At 42.0% G+C, this 19,742-nt stretch overlaps 1 protein-coding gene across 2 annotated transcripts in view; it reads left to right on the forward strand.

Annotated features, from left to right (window-relative positions):
- The window catches only part of Phlpp2 (PH domain and leucine rich repeat protein phosphatase 2), a 75,548-nt gene that overhangs the window by 18,548 nt on the left and 37,258 nt on the right, over positions 1-19,742 (forward strand). For both annotated transcript variants that reach the window (XM_036187145.1, XM_036187146.1), the window contains 3 exons: positions 2,585-2,718; positions 16,078-16,268; positions 18,920-19,045. In XM_036187145.1, the coding sequence (XP_036043038.1) occupies positions 2,585-2,718; positions 16,078-16,268; positions 18,920-19,045 (451 nt within the window). The remainder of the gene's footprint in view (positions 1-2,584; positions 2,719-16,077; positions 16,269-18,919; positions 19,046-19,742) is intronic.

Raw genomic sequence — 19,742 nt, forward strand, 5'->3', positions numbered from 1 at the left:
CCTGGAACTCGTTATGTAGACCAGGCTGGCCTGAACTCAGAGATCTGTCTGCCTCTGCCTCCTGAGAGCTGGGATTAAAAGTGTACATCACTATACCTGGCCCTTTTAGTTAGGGCTTCTGTTGCTGTGAAGAGACATCATGACCACATTAACTCTTATAAAGGAAAGCATTTAATTGAGACTGGCTTACAGTTGAGAGGATAGTCCCTTGTCATCATGGTGAAGAGGATGGTGGCATGCAGGCAGACATGCATGTTTCTAGAGAGGTAGCTGAGAGTTGTACATCTGGATGTGTAGGCAGCAGGAAGAGACAATGAGCCTGGCTTGAACTTCCTAAACCTTAAAGCCCACCTCCAGTGACACACTTCCTCACTTACTCCAACAAGGCCACACCTACTCCAACAAGGCCACACCTCCAAATAGTCCCACTCCCTGTGAGCCTGTGGGGCTGTTTTCCTCAAACCACCATGCTGGCTTTCTTATATTTTTCTAATCAGTGTAATTCCTAAATGCTCTTTATGACCTTTTGAAAGTATATAGACTTTGATGTAGTGCTTGTTTATTGTTTTTTTCAAGTAAAAGAGATGCTCTATTTTTAATCTATTTAAAATGTAATGCCAATCTTATTTTTTTAACATTTATTTGTATGCAAGAGTGTATGTGTGTGTGTGTGTGTGTGTGTTTTATTGTGGACACATGTTTGCCATTATGGGCGTGTGAAGGTCAGAGGACAACTTGTGGGAATTGATTCTCACCTTCCACTCTGTGGGTCCCAGGGATCACACTCAGGTGATCAGGCTTGGTGATAGGGACCTTGTCTTTACCTATTGAACTATCTCACTGACCTCAGTCCTAAATTGTTTTTGAACTACAGTTGTCAGTATTGTTAGGGGACACATTACATGCAAGATATTTTGCTAGTAAGCACTTTACATGTTATATAGTCCTTGTTGTAAGAAAGGTAGTATCAGCAGCAATCCTATGAATTTGATTTTCATTCTCATTATACCAGTAAGGAATTTAATATGGGAAGAGTCAATAAGCAGGGATAAGTAGAACTGAGTCTCCAGCCCAGGAATTCTGACTTTTTGAGCCTGTGTCTTTAGCTACTGTATCTATTACTATTTGCTTTTTTGATAAAAAGAATGATCAGACCTGTCTGCTACTGAAACCCTTTCAGTCCACATAGACAGTGGTCATTTTTTTTTCTGTATTTTCAAAGTATCTTAAATCTGCTTTAAAATGCAAAATCACTAGGAGCTTTAGCTTTTAATTTGGACAGTTGTAGTAGAATGGTTTGGGGGGTTATTACACCATTCCTTCCTAGCTGTTTGGAAAATACCTCTGTAAAGCCAGTGGAGACATGGTACCTAGGGCAGAGCAGGCAATGCAGTCTCCACCTGCATGTTTTGAGAGTAGTTATGCTCTTTTTGTTTAGATTAGGAGTTCAGAGGACCCCAGGAACCCCGAGTCAGGGTCTCATAGCTCAGCTGACCCCCAACTCTTAATCCTCCTGCCTCACTACAGTGCTGGGATTTGAGGCATGTACCAGCAGACTTGCTTCCGAGATTCTTTAAAGAGGTTTGTGAGGTTGAAACCCTCTGTATCATAGTATTCTGTGTTCCTTTGCAGGGCCTTGTGAAGATGCAGTGGTGCTGTCTCAATAGACTGACTGTAGAAGGAGATAGGACGTTTCACTTGTTTTCTGTGAAACCATCTGTTAAGGGGTTTTAAAAAATGACCAGGCATGGTGGCATATGTCTATCATCCCAGCATTTGAGAGGCAAAGGCAGGAGAATCTGGAGTTTAAAATCATCCTCAGCTACATTCTGAGTTCTAGGCCAGGCTGGCCTATATGAGACCCTTTCTCAAAAAAACAAGAGAAAAGTTCACAAAACTGAAAAGTAATGATTGTTACTCTTTTTGCTAAACTTTATTTTTTGAAAATATATTTTAAGTAATGTATGTTATTATATAACAGCTATAATAATTGTTTTATGATAAATCTTTGGAAATTCTTAATTTTAATTCCTAATTCAGTAATAACAGTAAATGCAGTATGTAAATAGAAGCTTTTTCTTTTTTCTTTTTCTTTTTCTTTTTTTGGTTCTCATATTGTAAAAAGGAGTCTTGAGACTAATTATGTTGGAAACTACTTGATTAGATTAGTTGTATAATATTAAAACAGATCTTGGGCAAGGTAGATGGCCCACTAGGCAAGCGTGCTTAATCTACAATTCGATCTCAGCTCGAATTCCTCCACCCACATGAAAAGCTGGGTTTGGAGCTACTTCCTGGAGCCCTAGCATTAGAACATAGAAGCAGGTAGGTCCAAAGCCCTTGCTGACCAGCCAGCCCAGCTGAAAGACAAGTCAGTGAGGCTGTCTCTGGGGAATAGGTGGAGATCAGTAGAGGAAGACACTTGATGTCCTCCACTGGCATCTGTGCACTTGCACACTCATGTGCCTGCACATACACAGTCTTGCTCGAGCTAGGTGTAAAAATCAAGAATAAATCAAGAACTGAGGAAAAGAAATACATTTGTATTACTTATCATGTGTTATGTTTTGAATTGTGTAAGCAGGAGACTGGAGCCCACTGAACGGCCTCTCCAGATTGTTTACGATTACTTATCCAGGCTGGGATTTGAAGATCCTGTGCGCATACAGGAGGAGGCTACAAACCCTGACCTCAGCTGCATGATACGATTTTATGGTGGTAAGGATTTCTCAGTAGCTTTGTGAGTATGTTAACTACTTTTAAATTGATTATTTGTATCTTTACCTTCTGTTTGCTGGAAGTATTTGATATCAAAAGTTATTTTTAAGTTAGTTAAATGTAGCTAGAAACAGATACAACAAAAAAATCAGGGAGTAAGGGAAGATTTTTTTTTTTCTTCCTTTCATTTTTTTTTTGGAGCCGAGGATTGAATCCCGGGCCTTGTTCTTGCTAGGCAAGTGCTCTATCACTGAGCTAAATCCTCAATCCCAAGGGAAGATTTTTTTAAAATTAGCAAAACTCATTGGGCAGTGGTGGCACACACCTTTAGTCCCAGCACTTAGGAGGCAGAGGCAGGTGGATCTCTGTGAATTTGAGGCCAGGACAACCAAGCTTGTTACACAGAGAAACCCTGTCTTGAAAACAAAAACAACAATAACAACAACAACAACAACAAAAGCAAACTATTTGTAAATATATCTTCCCTTCAAATATTTATTCTTTTTTTTTTTCAGGCTCACTGCAACTATTTTTATGCCATTGCCAGGTTATGCTTTATTTACATTTTAAAGATTTATTTGTGTATGTGTACATGTCTGTGGTGCCCTTAGAGATTAGGAAAGGTGTTGGATAGGCAATTTCGTTTTTTTACCAACTAAAGTGGTGTATATTCCTCTCAGTTAATTGAAAAAGGAAGGTACAAAATATTCATAGAGTAGGGTAGTAGATACAGGTACATATTCTTGAGAGATGTGAGAGTGAGTGTGAGTGAGTGTGAGTGTGAGAGTGTGAGTGAGTGTGAGAGTGAGTGAGTGTGAGAGTGAGTGTGAGTGAGTGAGTGTGAGAGTGTGAGAGAGTGAGTGAGAGTGAGTGTGAGAGTGAGTGAGAGTGAGTGTGAGAGTGAGTGAGTGTGAGAGTGAGTGTGAGTGAGAGAGTGTGAGAGTGAGTGTGAGAGTGAGAGTGAGAGAGTGAGTGAGAGTGTGAGTGTGAGAGTGAGTGAGAGAGTGAGTGTGAGAGTGAGTGAGAGAGTGTGAGAGTGAGTGTGAGAGTGAGAGAGTGTGAGTGAGTGAGTGTGAGAGTGAGTGTGAGAGTGAGTGTGAGAGTGAGAGTGAGAGAGTGAGTGTGAGAGTGAGTGAGAGAGTGTGAGAGTGAGTGTGAGAGTGAGAGAGTGTGAGAGTGAGTGAGTGTGAGAGTGAGTGTGAGAGTGAGTGTGAGAGTGAGTGTGAGAGTGAGTGTGAGAGTGAGTGAGAGAGTGTGAGAGTGAGTGAGTGTGAGAGTGAGTGAGAGTGAGAGTGAGTGTGAGAGTGAGAGAGTGTGAGTGAGAGAGTGTGAGAGTGAGTGAGTGTGAGAGTGAGTGTGAGAGTGAGTGAGAGAGTGTGAGAGTGAGTGTGAGAGTGAGAGAGTGTGAGAGTGAGTGAGTGTGAGAGTGAGTGTGAGAGTGAGTGTGAGAGTGAGTGTGAGAGTGAGTGAGAGAGTGTGAGAGTGAGTGAGTGTGAGAGTGAGTGAGAGTGAGAGTGAGTGTGAGAGTGAGAGAGTGTGAGTGAGAGAGTGTGAGAGTGAGTGAGTGTGAGAGTGAGTGTGAGAGTGAGTGTGAGAGTGAGTGAGAGAGTGTGAGAGTGAGTGTGAGAGTGAGTGAGAGAGTGTGAGAGTGAGTGTGAGAGTGAGAGAGTGTGAGAGTGAGTGTGAGAGTGAGTGTGAGAGTGAGTGAGAGAGTGTGAGAGTGAGTGAGTGTGAGAGTGAGTGAGTGAGAGTGAGTGTGAGAGTGAGTGTGAGAGTGAGTGTGAGAGTGAGTGAGTGTGAGAGAGTGTGAGAGTGAGTGAGTGTGAGAGTGAGTGTGAGAGTGAGTGTGAGAGTGAGTGAGTGTGAGAGTGAGAGAGTGTGAGAGTGAGTGAGTGTGAGAGTGAGTGTGAGAGTGAGTGTGAGAGTGAGTGTGAGTGAGTGAGAGAGTGTGAGAGTGAGTGAGTGTGAGAGTGAGTGAGAGTGAGAGTGTGAGAGTGAGAGTGAGTGAGTGTGAGAGAGTGTGAGAGTGAGTGAGTGTGAGAGTGAGTGTGAGAGTGAGTGTGAGTGAGAGAGAGTGTGAGAGTGAGTGAGTGTGAGAGTGAGTGAGAGTGAGAGTGAGTGTGAGAGTGAGAGTGAGAGTGAGTGAGTGAGAGTGAGAGAGTGTGAGAGTGAGTGAGTGTGAGTGAGAGTGAGTGAGTGAGAGTGAGAGAGTGAGTGAGAGTGAGTGTGAGAGTGAGAGTGAGTGAGTGAGAGTGAGAGAGTGTGAGAGTGAGTGAGTGTGAGAGTGAGTGTGAGAGTGAGTGTGAGTGAGTGAGAGAGTGTGAGAGTGAGTGAGTGTGAGAGTGAGTGTGAGAGTGAGTGAGTGTGAGAGTGAGTGAGTGTGAGAGTGAGTGAGTGTGAGAGTGAGTGAGTGAGTGTGAGAGTGAGTGAGTGTGAGAGTGAGTGAGTGAGAGTGAGTGAGTGAGTGAGTGTGAGAGTGAGTGTGAGAGTGAGTGAGTGTGAGAGTGAGTGTGAGAGTGAGTGTGAGAGTGAGTGAGTGTGAGTGAGTGTGAGAGTGAGTGTGAGAGTGAGTGAGTGTGAGTGAGAGTGAGTGAGAGTGAGTGAGTGTGAGAGTGAGTGAGTGTGAGAGTGAGTGAGTGTGAGAGTGAGTGTGAGAGTGAGTGAGTGCCAGAGGGAATGCAAGGAAGACCCTCTGGTGGCTTGTGGAGGGAGAATAGTTGAGTTTGAAGTCAACCCTGAGACAAAGTAGGACCAGTCTGAGGAACTGAACCACTTACTGCTGTAAAGCTCACTTCTGCAGACCCAAACTGAGCCTGGAGAAATGGCGGCCGCAGAAGGTAAGGGCACGTGCTGCTTTCCCAGAGGAGCTGGCTTTGGTTTGCAGTGCACATATCAGTGGGTCACAACCAACCCTGGCTAACTCTGTCTCTGGGGAATATGTCACCCTCTCTGGCCTCTTTGGGCATGGTACTCGAATGCACATGCCCAGATACAATAAGGAAATTAGTAAAGCAAATATTAAGAACCCTGAGCTGAGAAATGACAGCATGCCTCTTAATTTTCTGTGATTGAACTGGATTCTTCATGCAGTCAGGGTTTTTATTCCAGAATGAAAGTTGAACCTTAAAATGCCTTGGGATTTCTTTCTTTTTTTATTTTTCAAATTTAGTCTTTGTGTCTTTCACATTATGCCTCCCATCCCACCTATCTCCTGCCCCACCCCAACATAAAACAAAACAATTTAAGAAATTTAAGAAAAAGAGGGGACAAAGGAAGATAAAGGGAAGAAGGGGGATCTCCTCATAGAAGCTGCAGTGTGGCACAGTGAGTCACGGGGGGATCTCCTCATAGAAGCTGCAGTGTGGCACAGTGAGTCACGGGGGGATCTCCTCATAGAAGCTGCAGTGTGGCACAGTGAGTCACGGGGGGATCTCCTCATAGAAGCTGCAGTGTGGCACAGTGAGTCACGGGGGGATCTCCTCATAGAAGCTGCAGTGTGGCACAGTGAGTCACGGGGGGATCTCCTCATAGAAGCTGCAGTGTGGCACAGTGAGTCATGGGGGGGATCTCCTCATAGAAGCTGCAGTGTGGCACAGTGAGTCACGGGGGGATCTCCTCATAGAAGCTGCAGTGTGGCACAGTGAGTCGCCAGGTAAACTCTTGATCCGTATATCCTTACATGCAGGCATTTATCACAAAGAATCATTGGTCTGGGGCTGGAGAGATGGCTCAGAGGTTAAGAGCACTTCCAGAGGTCCTGAGTTCAATTCCCAGCACCCACATGGTGGCTCACAACCATCTGTAATGAGATCTGGTGCCCTCTTCTGGCATTCAGGCATACATACAGGCAGAACACTGTACACATAATGAATAAATAAATAAATAAATCTTTAAAAAAAAGTGGGGTGGGGGATGATTGGGGAGATGGTTCAGAGGTTAAAAGCACTGGCTGTTCTTCCAGAGGTCCTGAGTTCAATTCTCAGCACCCACATGGTAGCTCACAACCATCTGTAATGAGATCTGGTGCCCTCTTCTGGTGTGAAGGCATACATGCAGACAGAATACTGTACACATAATAAATAATTAAAAAAAAAAGAATCATTGGTCTGGTTCGAGGCCCCTGGTCTCTGCTGCACCATCGATGCTGGGCCCTCGATGGGGCTCTTCTTGGACATTCTATTGCTTCTCGTGTCGTGGAGATCCTGCAGCTCTGGGTCCACAGGACAGACACCTCCCACCCCCTGTGCTCAAGCAGATCACAGATAGGGTGGATGTTGGAGTGGGCCAGCACATAATCTTGGGACTGGGTAGTTGCAGAGTTGGTCAGTTTGCCAGCTCTCCCCTGTCTTCACCACCAGGGTGGGCTTTCCAGCATTGCCCTGGCTAGTTCACCCCTTGCAGTGATGAGCAAGGGGTGGGACCAATTTCCAGCTTTCATGTTCTCTCACACCTACATCTTCAGGGCCAGCTCTACTGTGTTGCCCAGTCAAGGTGTAGGGGCCACACTCAGGAGTGCTGCCACTGATGAGGAACAGGGACAGCTCTCCCACTCTTAGGACCTCAGGGCCAGTTCTCCCACCTGCCTCAGGCATTGATGGGGGAAAGGCATCTTTCCCTAACCCATTCTGTGTCAAGGCAGATGAGTAATGGGGACAGCTCTCCCATGCTCGCAACTTCAGGGCTGGCTCACTCACAGTCCACCAATAGGGTCCGCTCTATTGTGCTGCCTAGGTGAGGTACAGGGCTGCTCTCCTGAGTGCTGGAGATGGCGAGGGGTGAGCGAGCGAGGGAAGGAGGGGACTTTTTCCTCACCTGAGCCACCACAGGGCAGATGAGAGGGGTGTGACCTGCTCTCCCATTCTTATGCCCTCAGAGCCAGTTTGTCAACAGGGTCAGCTCTATTGAACAGCCTGGGAGGGGTGTAGGATCCTCTCTCTTGAGTGCTTCAGCTAGTGAGGGCAAGGACCAGTTCTCCCTAGTGTTGTAGCCAGTGAGGGGTGGGGCCAACTCTGTATAGCCATATCCTCTATGCCTTTGGTGGGATCAGGAGTCACAGACATCACCAGAGACCACAGCTGCATCAAGAGCCTGAACCCAGACATGGGCCTCAGCAGAAGCCCAGGCCCAGACGTCACCATGGCCCTGGGTGGCAATGAAGCCACCCACCTCAGCCTGCTCCTCATCTCTTTGCTTCTTCAGATATGCCTCTGCCCACTGGACATGAGCCATTTTGTCTCTCTCATATCACTCCATATATTTGCTCACAGTAGATCCTGTCTGTCTGTCTACAAGGTGCCAGGTGGGCCAGTGTTTTCTTCTCGGAGCCTGTTGCAGACCTTCCCAGGCCCACATGTGGGTCTCCTTGTCTGTCTTAGAGTGTCGTGGCCCTGGGCAGGACTGTGCTTCCTCATCACAAATAGATCATAAGAGTGCCCAACTGCTGATGCCTGGTGCTGGTTGGGCTTCTGGTTAGTGGAGGTATTGCTGAAGACTTACCACAAGCCTGGGTTGTGATCCCTTGAATTCTTCCAGCCCCAGCCACATGGCTTGTGGTGGGGATGTTACTGGAGTCCTTTCATGAGCCCAGGCTGAAATCCATTGAGTTCCACCAGTGCCAGAATTTCTTTTACATACACGGATAGAACACAGTTGTTGGCTCTGATATCACCAATTTTCTACCACCACTTGATAAATTATAGTATGACCATATGAGGTCTTCTTTAAGAGAATAGTTCTAGTATAAACAACAAGAGTAAGTTTTTGTTTGATACTGTTTGGTGGTAGTTGCGTCGGGTGCTAGATGGGGAACCTTAAAAAGTTAGTTCTGTGAGTTTAGATAAGCTAGTATAAGTTAAGAGAAAATTATATTCACTAAAGGGAATTTTAAAAGTAATTATTTTACAAAATAGACAGTTATATGCATCTGGGCCCAGATCAAAAGGTGACAAGCAGATAGGTAGGGGGAAAGGTAGGTGGAGGTAGATAGGTAGGTGAATTATCTTTGGCTCTGTAACAAATTGCCCCAAAACATAGCAATGTCAAATGTATATTTTGTAGTTTCTCTGGTTTGGAAATATAAGAGCAGTTTTAGCTGGATGACTCAGGTTTGAGGCTCATAAGATGGTCATCTGGGGCTTCACTTTTTTTTAAAACTTATTTTTATTTTACATATATGTACATGTACCATCTGCATGCCTGGTGCCTTTGGAGTCTATTAGAGGGAGTTGGATCCCCTGAAACTGAGTTACAGATGATTGTGAGTTGTCTGAACTGCAAGTTGAGTAACCTCTCCAACCCACTTCACTTAATATTTTTGTATTACATTTATGTATATAGATATGTATGTTTGTGCATGTGTGCATGAGTGTACACATGCAAGTATATATGGCGCTCATGGGGAGGTCAAAGGGCAGCTTGTGAGAATCAGTTCTTGTAGCTGGAGTTTTCTCCAGTCCTGCATGGCCCATGGTCAGGACAAATCTCTCACTCGCCAGTCCTGCAGCTGCTCAGACCCAACTGAGTAAACACAGAGTCTTATATTGCTTACAAACTGTATGGCCATGGCAGGCTTCTTGTTATCTGTTCTTATATCTTAAATAAACCCATTTCTATCAGTCTATAAGTTGCCATGTAGCTCATGGCTTACCAGTATCTTAACATCTGCTTCTCATCATGGCAGTTGGCAACGTCTCCCTGACTCAGCCTTCCACTTCCTAGAATTCTCCTGTCTCCTTGTCCCGCCTATACTTCCTGGCTGGCTGGCTACTGACCAATCAGTGTTTTATTTATTAACTAATCAGAGTAACACACTTAACATACAGAACATCCCACAGCACTAATGTAGATATAACAGTCTTATTAAATAAGAAACACAGAGCCAAATGCAGAGTTAAAAGCCCAAGAGGTCAGAGCAGTAGCTAAGAGCCGATACTAAAAAACCTTTCTTACCCTTCGCTGATGCTGTCATCCTTCCCCTCAGAAAGAAACTTACTTCCTGTGTATCTGTCTTTTTATTGACTTTCTGTTCTGCCTTCTCATTGGTTGTAAACCCAACCACATGACCTCCTCATCACTGCCTGTCTATACAGACCTCCAGGTCTTCTATGGTTGGTTTTGAGATTAAAGGTGTGTCTCCATGCTGGCTGTATCCTTGAACACACAGAGATCTTCCTGTCATGTGATCTGGATTAAAGGTGTGCGCCACCACCGCCCGGCTTCTGCTATGGCTTGCTATTAGCTCTGACCCCCCAGTCAACTTTATTTATTAACATACAGAGAAAATAATTTTTCAGTACAAATAAAATATCACCATATTTCCCCTTTTCTGTTTTTATAAAAAGAAAAAAGGAAAAAAGTTATAACTAATATAAGAAAAACTATATACAAAAGTACAATAACTATATGCCATGTATACAAGCAATAAATACCTAAACAATGTCTAGTCCATTTGTATTTGACAAATTCAGAGAAAATAATTCTATCCTATTTTGGTAAGTCCAAACTGTACCTGATTCACTTTCTATCCTAACTTATATTACTAACAGAACTGTCTTATAACGTCTTTCAAATTTATACACTTACTCTTTAGTGAGTTTCTTTTCTGAAATTCTTAACAAGGAAAACTATAACTATCTAAACTTTAACTATAACTATCTAATCTTCAACTCCCTCAGAGACCCAAGAAGGAAATATTACCTAACAAATAAAATAAAATAAAAACAGAAAATGCACATAAGCAGCTTCCAAAAAAAAAAAAAAAAATGTGAGTTGACAGAAACAGCCAGCTGCCTGGACAGTCACCCAAGGTTTCTCCACAGTGTTGGGACATCATCTTCAGCCTACAGGCTTAGTGTATCTGACAGACTCATTTGTGAAGTAGGATGTACACAAGGTCAACAGTTCGACCTCACATTTGGTGAGAGCAGTCTGTATACCAGAAACACCTGAATTCACTAGTGTCATGTCATGATTCAGGATTTTAAATTCTGGAAATTGTTGATGTTTTTGTGAATTCGGCTGTCCATTTTTCTTGGCTGTGTATATGTGGCTTCATCTCAGCATCCCATTCTTCTCCACATCCCTCTATTAAATGCCAGTCTACTATTGAGAGGGGTGAGCTTAGTTACTCTTCAAGAATAACTGTTTCATCTGCTGTTCCATTGCACATCAGAAGCCATCGGCCCACTCCCTGTTCAGCTGCCTTCGAAGAAAAGGGCACGGTGCCTTTTACAGATTGCAAAGGCCACTCACTTCAGGGATGGTGCCATATTGTCCTGGCCTCAGAAGATGCCTTTTGTTAAAGCCACAACCACACTTGTCTTGGCAAGAATCAGTAGTCCTTTGTTTTATGTCCTTTCTGTCTATTTTGTCCTGTTTGTCAGCAGTTGATTCGAGGATACTTCGTTGTCCAGTGGCTAACCTTTGCCACAGTGAAAGTTAACTCCATATGCAGTTTCTTTAGTGCCCATATTTTCTCTGAAGTAGATTGGTACTGCCAGGAGCCGACATGTCTCATAGTCATAACAAAAAAGAAAAATTTTTTATGTTATTAAAACATTTTAAATGCTATATTCTGTAGATCTCTGAAGGGTTTAAAGATGATCTGTCTGTCTAAAATATATCTGCTCAATCTTGAAAACACACCTAATGTGACTACAAGTTCGATTGTAATGTCTAACTACTAACTTTCATTTCTTTATATCCTAATAGTTGATAATAATAACATTCAAGGATCAGCAAATTGCATTACATTGTTAAATGAACGGTATAAGTACAATATCCTGAACAAGATTAGAAATATATATATATGGCATTTTCTAACAATATTAATCTCAATATATATAATAATTTGTACAATAAAAAAAAAATCCAGCCGGTGGTGGTGGCGCATGCCTTTAATCCCAACACTCGGGAGGCAGAGGCAGGCGGATCTTTGTAAATTCGAGGCCAGCCTGGTCTACAGAGCGAGATCCAGGAAAGGCACAAAGCTACACAGAGAAACCCTATCTCAAAAAACCAAAAAAAAAAAAAAAAAAAAAAATCCATCCAATATATTTAAAACTAGTAATTGTCTTTTTTTTTTTTTAATTTTATTTTTTTAAAAACAGAACAGCCACTAGATACAGAGGCTACAAAATGGTGGCACCCACTCACGCCTTTAATCCTAGCATTCCAGAGGCAGAAATCTGTCTGGATCTCTGTGAGTTCAAGGTCACATTGGAAACAGCCAGGCATGGTGTCACATGCCTTTAATCCCAGGAAGTGAGGGCAGAAAGCAGAAAGGTATATAAGGTGTGAAAACCAGGAACTAGGCTGGTTAAGCTTTTAGGTTTTCGAGAAGCAGTTTAGCTGAGATCCATTTGGATAAAGACTCAGAGGCTTCCAGTTTGATGAAACAGGATCAGCTGAGGAATTGGCAAGGTGAGGTGGCTGTGGCTTGTTCTGCTTCTCTGATCTTCCAACATTCACCCCAATACCTGGCTCTGGGTTTGATTTTATTAATAAGACCATTTAAGATTCCTGCTATAATTTCCACCATGTAGGTCATAAGGAGTCAACTCAGGCTGGGACGTAGCTCTACCCTCTGCGCTGTCTCCCCAGCCTTGAGGTTTCACTTTTTACTGAGGCTTACAGGCTGTTGGTTAGAGCTTTGGTTCCTTACTGACCATTGGTTGGTAGGACACTTCAGTTCTTTGTTATGTAGACTTTCCATGGACTGCTTAATTGTGCCTGCAATATGGCAGCTAGTTTTACCCAAGGATGAAACATGACTCCCACCTACACTATGTACACACGTATGCAGGCTACAGTATCTTTTTTGACAAGTTGACATCACCTTGACCATTTTCTATTTATTGAGACTGGAGAGATGGCTCATCTGTTAAGAATGTATACTGCTCTATTCGAGGACACAAGTTAGGTTCCCATTAGCCATGTCAGGTAAATCAAAAAACCACCTGTAACTCCAGCTGCAGGGTATCAGACATTCTCCTCTGGCCTCTGGGCACCTATACTCACTTGCACATACACACAGACATACACATAATTTAAAAAAGAGAGAGAGAAATGGGGGCTAGAGAGGTGGCTCAGTGGTTAAGAGTACTGGTTTCTCTTCCAAAGGACCCAGGTTCAATTCCCAGCACCCACATGGCAACTGCCTACATTGTTTAAAATATTTCCTGTGTAAAGACATAAATGCAAATGAGAAGGCATACACAAGAATCCTGATGAGTTACTGTTCTTGTGATAAGATACCTGTTAGAAGGCAATCAGGATGACAGTGACCCTGCTGCCATTTTGAACCTTTGACTTAAGGAAGGAGAAGTTTGCTTTGGCTCATGGTTTGAGGGTAGGTCATGGCAACAGGGGTGGGAGGTGACTGGTTAGATGGCCTCCAAAGTCAGGAAGCAGAGAGAGGATGCTGCTGTTCAGTTCTCTGTGACCCTAGTCCATGGGCTGGGGCTACCTACTTTCAGGGTAAGTCTTACCTCTTCCATTGACCCTTTCTGGGAATCCCTTCATAGACACAGTCAGAGGTATGTTTCTATGGTGATTCCAGTTAGGTTGACAGTTAACTATCACAGATCTCATAATATGCTTCCATTAAAAGTTCAAAAACAAGCTGGGCAGGATGGCATATACCTATACTTCCTGCACTTGGTAGTAAAAGCAGGAGGATCAGGAGCTGAAGGGCATTCTTGGCTATATCTCAAGTTCAAAAGCAGCCTCTGTACATGTGACCCTGTCTCAAAACACCACCACCACCACCCCCAAAAAAAGCAAAACAAAAACAAAAAACAACTACAACAGCAAAATAACCCCAACCACCCAAAAGTTCAAACACATAAATCTCAGCCATATTGTTTGGAGGTGTGCGGCAGTAGTTCATATATCTTAAGTTGTGTGTAACAGAGTTGTAGATGGCATATGATGATTCCCAGCCTGTCTCAATTAGCTGTGCGTATGTGACCATATTTTCTTCATGAGAGCAAGTGGAATTCAAGAGTGCACTTCTGTGTCTTGTTCTGTTCCTCAGTGCTGTGTTCCTCATCTGAGGGCTAGGATGACAGTAGTGAGAGCAGTATTTGAAATCAGGTGTCAGAAGTGGCAGGTTCACCATCATCCTGATTTTCTGAATAACAGTATTGATCTCTGGCTACCCAGAATGCCCTCCTGAGCAGAGTTAGATGTTATGTTTGAGCCATTCTATCCTGTTTGTTACAGTAGTTTAACCTCTTTTATATAGGATGTATACATTATAAATGACAAAACTATAAAGAACTAGGATTTGACCGTTAGGGAAAGGAGAGAGGCTGACTTTTAGAGTGTAGGAGGAAGACATTAGTCATAGGAATAGAACTTTTGAGTCATTACAGGCATACATTTTGAATTTTGACCAAATGTTCCTAAATTACACAAATATATGTTACCAGCAAGTACTTTGTTTAGTAGAGATTGAGAGTTTTTCTACATCTCTTTCAATATCAAGGAACGTTTTTAAAAATCAATCTTCCCCCAAATTGCAAAAAACATACTACTTCAGGTTAATTTGCACATCTGAAATTTGTTTGTTAAAATATAGGCATGCTGGGGCTGGAGAGCTGGCTCAGTGGTTAAGAGTGGACACTGCTCTTGGAGAGGACCTGAGTTCTAGCACCCACTCTAGCTCACAGCTCTAGGGAAAGCTGATGCCTCTGGAGCCATGTTTATTCATGTGTGTGCACATGCATACACACAATTTAAAAAAGAATAAACTTTAAAATGTAGAAGTACTCTCTAGGAAAACAGCCCACTGCACTAATATATTATTTTTGTGCTCTTTATTTTCTTACTCTTATTTTATATGAATATTGTTTCTTTGAATTATTGTGTTCATATTTTATCTTTCAGAAAATCTTATTTAATTATACAAATAAAATACAAATATGTCATCTGTATTTGATTTTTTACATTTACTTCCCAAGCTCATTAACTGCTTTATCAGTAGTCCCTATTGTCAGTTTAGTTATGTATCTCTTCATTTTAAGTGTTGGTAAACATCTAGTTGGGAATGTCTAGCAGGCAGTAGAAGCTTAGGTAGTGTAGATCTGAGAGGATCAGACTCCCTGAGGAGTGGGGATTATAATGTAGGCAGAGGGATTGGCTTACAGCAGGAGAAGTGGCCACCCAGTAAGTCCGGTGTTAACTGTTTTTTTGAGTAATGCAATTTTGAGCTTTGGAGTGTCTGACCCTTTCTTCATATTACTTATGCAGAAATGCTTTAGTAGGTGGACAGAATGGTGCCTGAGGCACGTGGTTCATCAGGTGGTTATCCCTGAGAGGTCTGTTTACTGTTTGTACCACCCCTTATTTCTGTTACTTCCCTCAGTTACTTATTTTTATTTTATTTTGATTGATTGATTGATTGATTATGTTTTCCATAGCACAAATCTGGATGTCAGAGGACAACTTGTGGGAGTTGGTTCTGTCCTTCCATTGTGGGTTTTTGGGGGTTGAATTTGGGCACTTTTGCCAGATGAGCCATCTTACCAAGCTGTTAACCCCCATCATTTCTGTATTTGGTACTTGTCTCTGTCAATGCCTTTGCCAAAAAGCTCTTCTGTCTTCATGTTGGTTTTTCTCACTATCTCAGTCATATGAACATGATGGGAAGGAGGGTGCTTGAACAAGTAGAAGCTGGTGCATGCTCTGCTTCTGCCTCCATGATGGAAGCAGTCAATTGAAGGACCACCCATAAGTTTTTCCTTGCAAGGGCCAGAGAAGTGGAAGATTGTATACAGAATTAGAGAACTCTTATATGTTAGTTACTTTCTTCATTCTAAAATCGATTGATATCAATAGTGACTATCATTTATTCCATCTTGAATTCCTATTATGTTTAGTACTTTCTGCTATTTTACTTTTTTTTTTTTTTAACAAGAATACCCTGGAGGATATATTAATAAAATCTAAGACAGTACAGGATGGTAGAATCTAAGTTTTGTGAGGAAAGTAAGCTCAGTGGGCCAGGTAATTGAAGGGAGTGGCATCACTTACATTCAGGCTCCAGTGTGTCTGAACCCAAAGTCCATGATCTAGACTCCTTGCCATGTGAAAGGTGGCTGAAAGGTGGAGAAGGGTTAACAGTGACATCCAAGGTAAAGTCTTAGGGTGTAGACCAAAATTCACAAGTATTCCCACTGTATAAGTGCAGTGGTGGGTGTTATTTTAGGACTGAGATCTTATTTTGTAAAAACCCATATTGCTTCATTCCTCATGTCTATAAATAGGGCTACTGAATGTTGGCCCATGCATTTTCCTTTTCTCTTCCAGTATTATGTTACTTTAATAGTACATTCTGAAGTACTGTTTTCTTTTCAGAAAAACCATGCCAGATGGATCATCTGGATCGGATCCTACTGTCTGGCATCTATAATGTACGCAAAGGAAAAACCCAGCTGCACAAATGGGCTGAACGCCTAGTTGTTCTCTGTGGTACCTGCCTTATTGTTTCCTCAGTGAAGGATTGTCAAACTGGAAAGATGCACATTTTGCCTCTGGTTGGGGGAAAGGTAAGATTTACAAATTTTAAGTATTAACTTGGTCAATAAGAAGTGTCAAGAGTGGGTTGTTAAGGTCCAGTTAGTAAAGTAGGAACTGGAAGACTTCAGTTTGATCCTCAGACCCTTGTTTAAAAACAAATGAGCAAACAACAACCACAACAGTAAAACTGAGTGTGGGGGTGCACACCTGTAATCTTAGTTCTGAGGAAACAATGACAGGCTAGCCCAGTTGTAAATTTCCAGATCAATCAGAGACCCTGTTTCAACAGCAAGGTGGACTGCTCTCAAGGAATGACTCTCCAGGTGGTTCTCTGGTCTCCACATGCATACATGTGCATGCATACATGAATACACACACACACACACACACACACACACACACACACACACAGAGAGAACTAGGGCTATAGCTCAGTGATTCAATGCTTGCTTAAAAGAAAATACCCTTCCTGATTTCCATAGAAGCCAATAGGAACATCAGGAAAGATTGTATCAGAGACTCTTGGGAGGGTCTAGGAGCTCTCCATCCCCCAAACATTGTAGAACTGTCTGCTTCCATAGCTAGGAACTAGGTGTTATTGCTGGTAACACCAAGATGTTGTTACCAGGATGCTACATAGAAGTTGACTGTGGGAACTGAAATTAGCTGCCAATGTTCTTTACCAAGATAGATTCTTTCAAGTTTCTTCTTTTTGAAACATAGAGCTGGGTGGTCGTGAGCCTCAATTCAGCAGTCAAGGAAGCGTGACATATCTGTTTCTGTCTCAAAAAGTTCATTTGCTAGTTAGACAAACAGAATGACAGGTGACCATAGATAGATTAGTATTTATAGGAAGCTAGATAAAATTTTTTGTTTGTTTCTTTTGAAGATTGATAAGCATAACCAGTGTAAACTGAAGAGATTCACTGACAAAATGACCTTGGACAGTCATACTTGGGAATACACAATTGGTCTAGATACAGGACAATATAGATACAATACTGTATTAAAAAGACAGGATAGCACAGGCTGGAGAGATGTCTCAGAAGGCAGTGCTTGCTGCCAAGTTCCAGAAAACACCAGGAAATTTTATGTTAATGACGATATCCACAAACTCAATAATCACACAAACAAACAAACAAACAGACAAACAAAACAACACACATGGCAGCTCACATCCATCTGTAACTTCAGTTCCAGGGAGTTCCATGCTCTCTTCTGGTCTGTCTGAGTTTAGCACATGTGCAGACACACAGAGACACACAATATACATTAATAAAAATGAAAACTAAAATCTAAAAAAAATTTTACAACTGAATACTTTACAAAGTTTAGACAATCATTCATAGTCAAATACTGAGAAAGTCTTGTGAGTTATTCATAAGAAATAGAAATTAAAATCAACATTTCTGTATATTTATGTTAATTTAGTATTATGTAAATTGACATTGTAGTTTTACATATGTGCAACTTTGGAAATTATTAACTATTAACGGTGAGATATTCCTTTTATCATTTTGTAGTGGGGTTTATTGTTACAAAGCTTTTCCCATTAGTCTTTATTTATTTGTTTGTTTGAGACACTATATATTCCTGGCAGGCTTGGAACTCCTAGAGATCCGCCCTCCTCTGCCTCCCAGTGCTGGGATTAAAGGTGTCTGTCACTATACCTGGCAAGTCAGGATTTTTTTTTTTTTTTTTGTTTTGTTTTTGAAGGTGAGTTATACAGAGGTTTAATTTATTATATCTAAAATTCACTTAATTTAAATTATTTTTCCCTTTCATTTTTGTCTTTTGTGGATGAGTGTTTTGTCTGTCTGTATGTATATACACCACGTGTACTTGGTGTCCTTCAAGGCCAGAGAAGCCATCAGATCTCGTGGGACTGGAGTTACAGATGGCTGTGAGCCACCCAACATGTGTGTTAGGATCAGAACTCTTGCTCTGTGAATCAGCAGCAAGTGCTCTTAATCACTGAGTCATCTCTCTAGTTCCCCACAGTAAAATATTGAAAAGGTTATTCTTGAATATTGTCTGCTCATTTCAATTAAATTCTTTGTTTTGACACCAACTTCTATAGTTGCACTGATTTCTTACTAATGAACAGTGATTATGTTGTGAATACCACAATTGGATGTTACAAAATTTTTAATTTTAGTGACTCTTTACAGTGTGCTTCTTTTTTGCTTACAGTATTTTATGTTTCTGCCACCTAGTTCTATCTTTAGTAAGCACTAGAATGTATTGATTTGCAAGTATAACTTGTAAATTTGTAGCTGGTCTGCCAAGATTCAGAAGCAATGCCATCCAAAATGAGATGCCAAAGATAGAAGTGGTTCTGTGGTGATGGGAAGGGAGTATATCTTTAGCAAATCTGTGTAAGTTGAGTTGTTGCAGTTTAGGGAACAGTAGCCCAGACTGGCCTGGAATTCTCTCTTCTTCGTCTGCCCCCTGGGTGCTGGGATTACAGGTGTGTACCCCACATCCAGCCTTTGTTTGATTGACCTCTCCATAATGGCAGTTGATGTTGTCATTTCATGTTCTTGTTGGTTGGTTTTATATATTCTTTGGAGAAATCTATCTGCTCAGATTCCTTGTCATTTTAAGAAGCATGTCTGGTTATTGCTTTTGGACCATCATTTCTGATCAGTTGTTCTGATTTTCTCCTCCTCTTCTTCAGATAGAAGAAGTGAAGCGCCGGCAACACTCCCTTGCTTTCAGCTCAGCTGGAGCCCAAGCCCAGACCTATCATGTCAGCTTTGAGACTTTGGCTGAGTACCAGAGATGGCAACGGCAGGCATCCAAGGTTGGAAGCTTTGATGGGAAATGAGGATATAGGCACAAGTGATCTTCCTTAGCATCACACCTCTCTTAGTGTTCTATGACTACAATAATGGAATTTCACTGGGTCTTTACTTATATTCTCATAGTAGAAAATGGTGTCAGGATGTTTTCAGGTCCATTTCCCTCTGTGAGGTGAGCCTTAGATGGAATTAAGACACAATGAATTTTGACCTTTAAAGGAATTGAGACATGAGATTTACATTGCTTCTCATTTGTCACAGTAGTCTCTGATTGACATATCTATTCTGATTGACATATCTATTCCCTAGCTTGTAGCCCAGTGTGCCTTGGTCTGTACATTTTTAGAACAGCCTTGATGAACCACTTAAAAGGTAAACTTATCTACGGGACATGACCTGTGATTCTGTCATGATCCCTCTTCTGGTATGTTGAGGACAATTGGCATTTCAGCATAGCTCTGCTTAGCCATTAAAGATGCAGCAGTGAAGTCTAGGGCGGCTCCAGACGTGTGCCCTTTGGATTCTTTACAGCAGTTTTCAGAAGAGATGCCACAGTGCGATGGTATGTCTCCGGACACAAGCAATTTTTGTCAGGTGCTTTAAAATGCATTACAGCCATATATATTATTGTAGTATTACAGATTTTAAAGACTGGTTTTTACTGGGTTTTGTTGCTGAATTGCATCAGCTATGCAAAAC

The sequence above is a fragment of the Onychomys torridus genome, chromosome 5 (assembly GCF_903995425.1).
Source record: "Onychomys torridus chromosome 5, mOncTor1.1, whole genome shotgun sequence".
Classification (NCBI taxonomy): domain Eukaryota; kingdom Metazoa; phylum Chordata; class Mammalia; order Rodentia; family Cricetidae; genus Onychomys; species Onychomys torridus.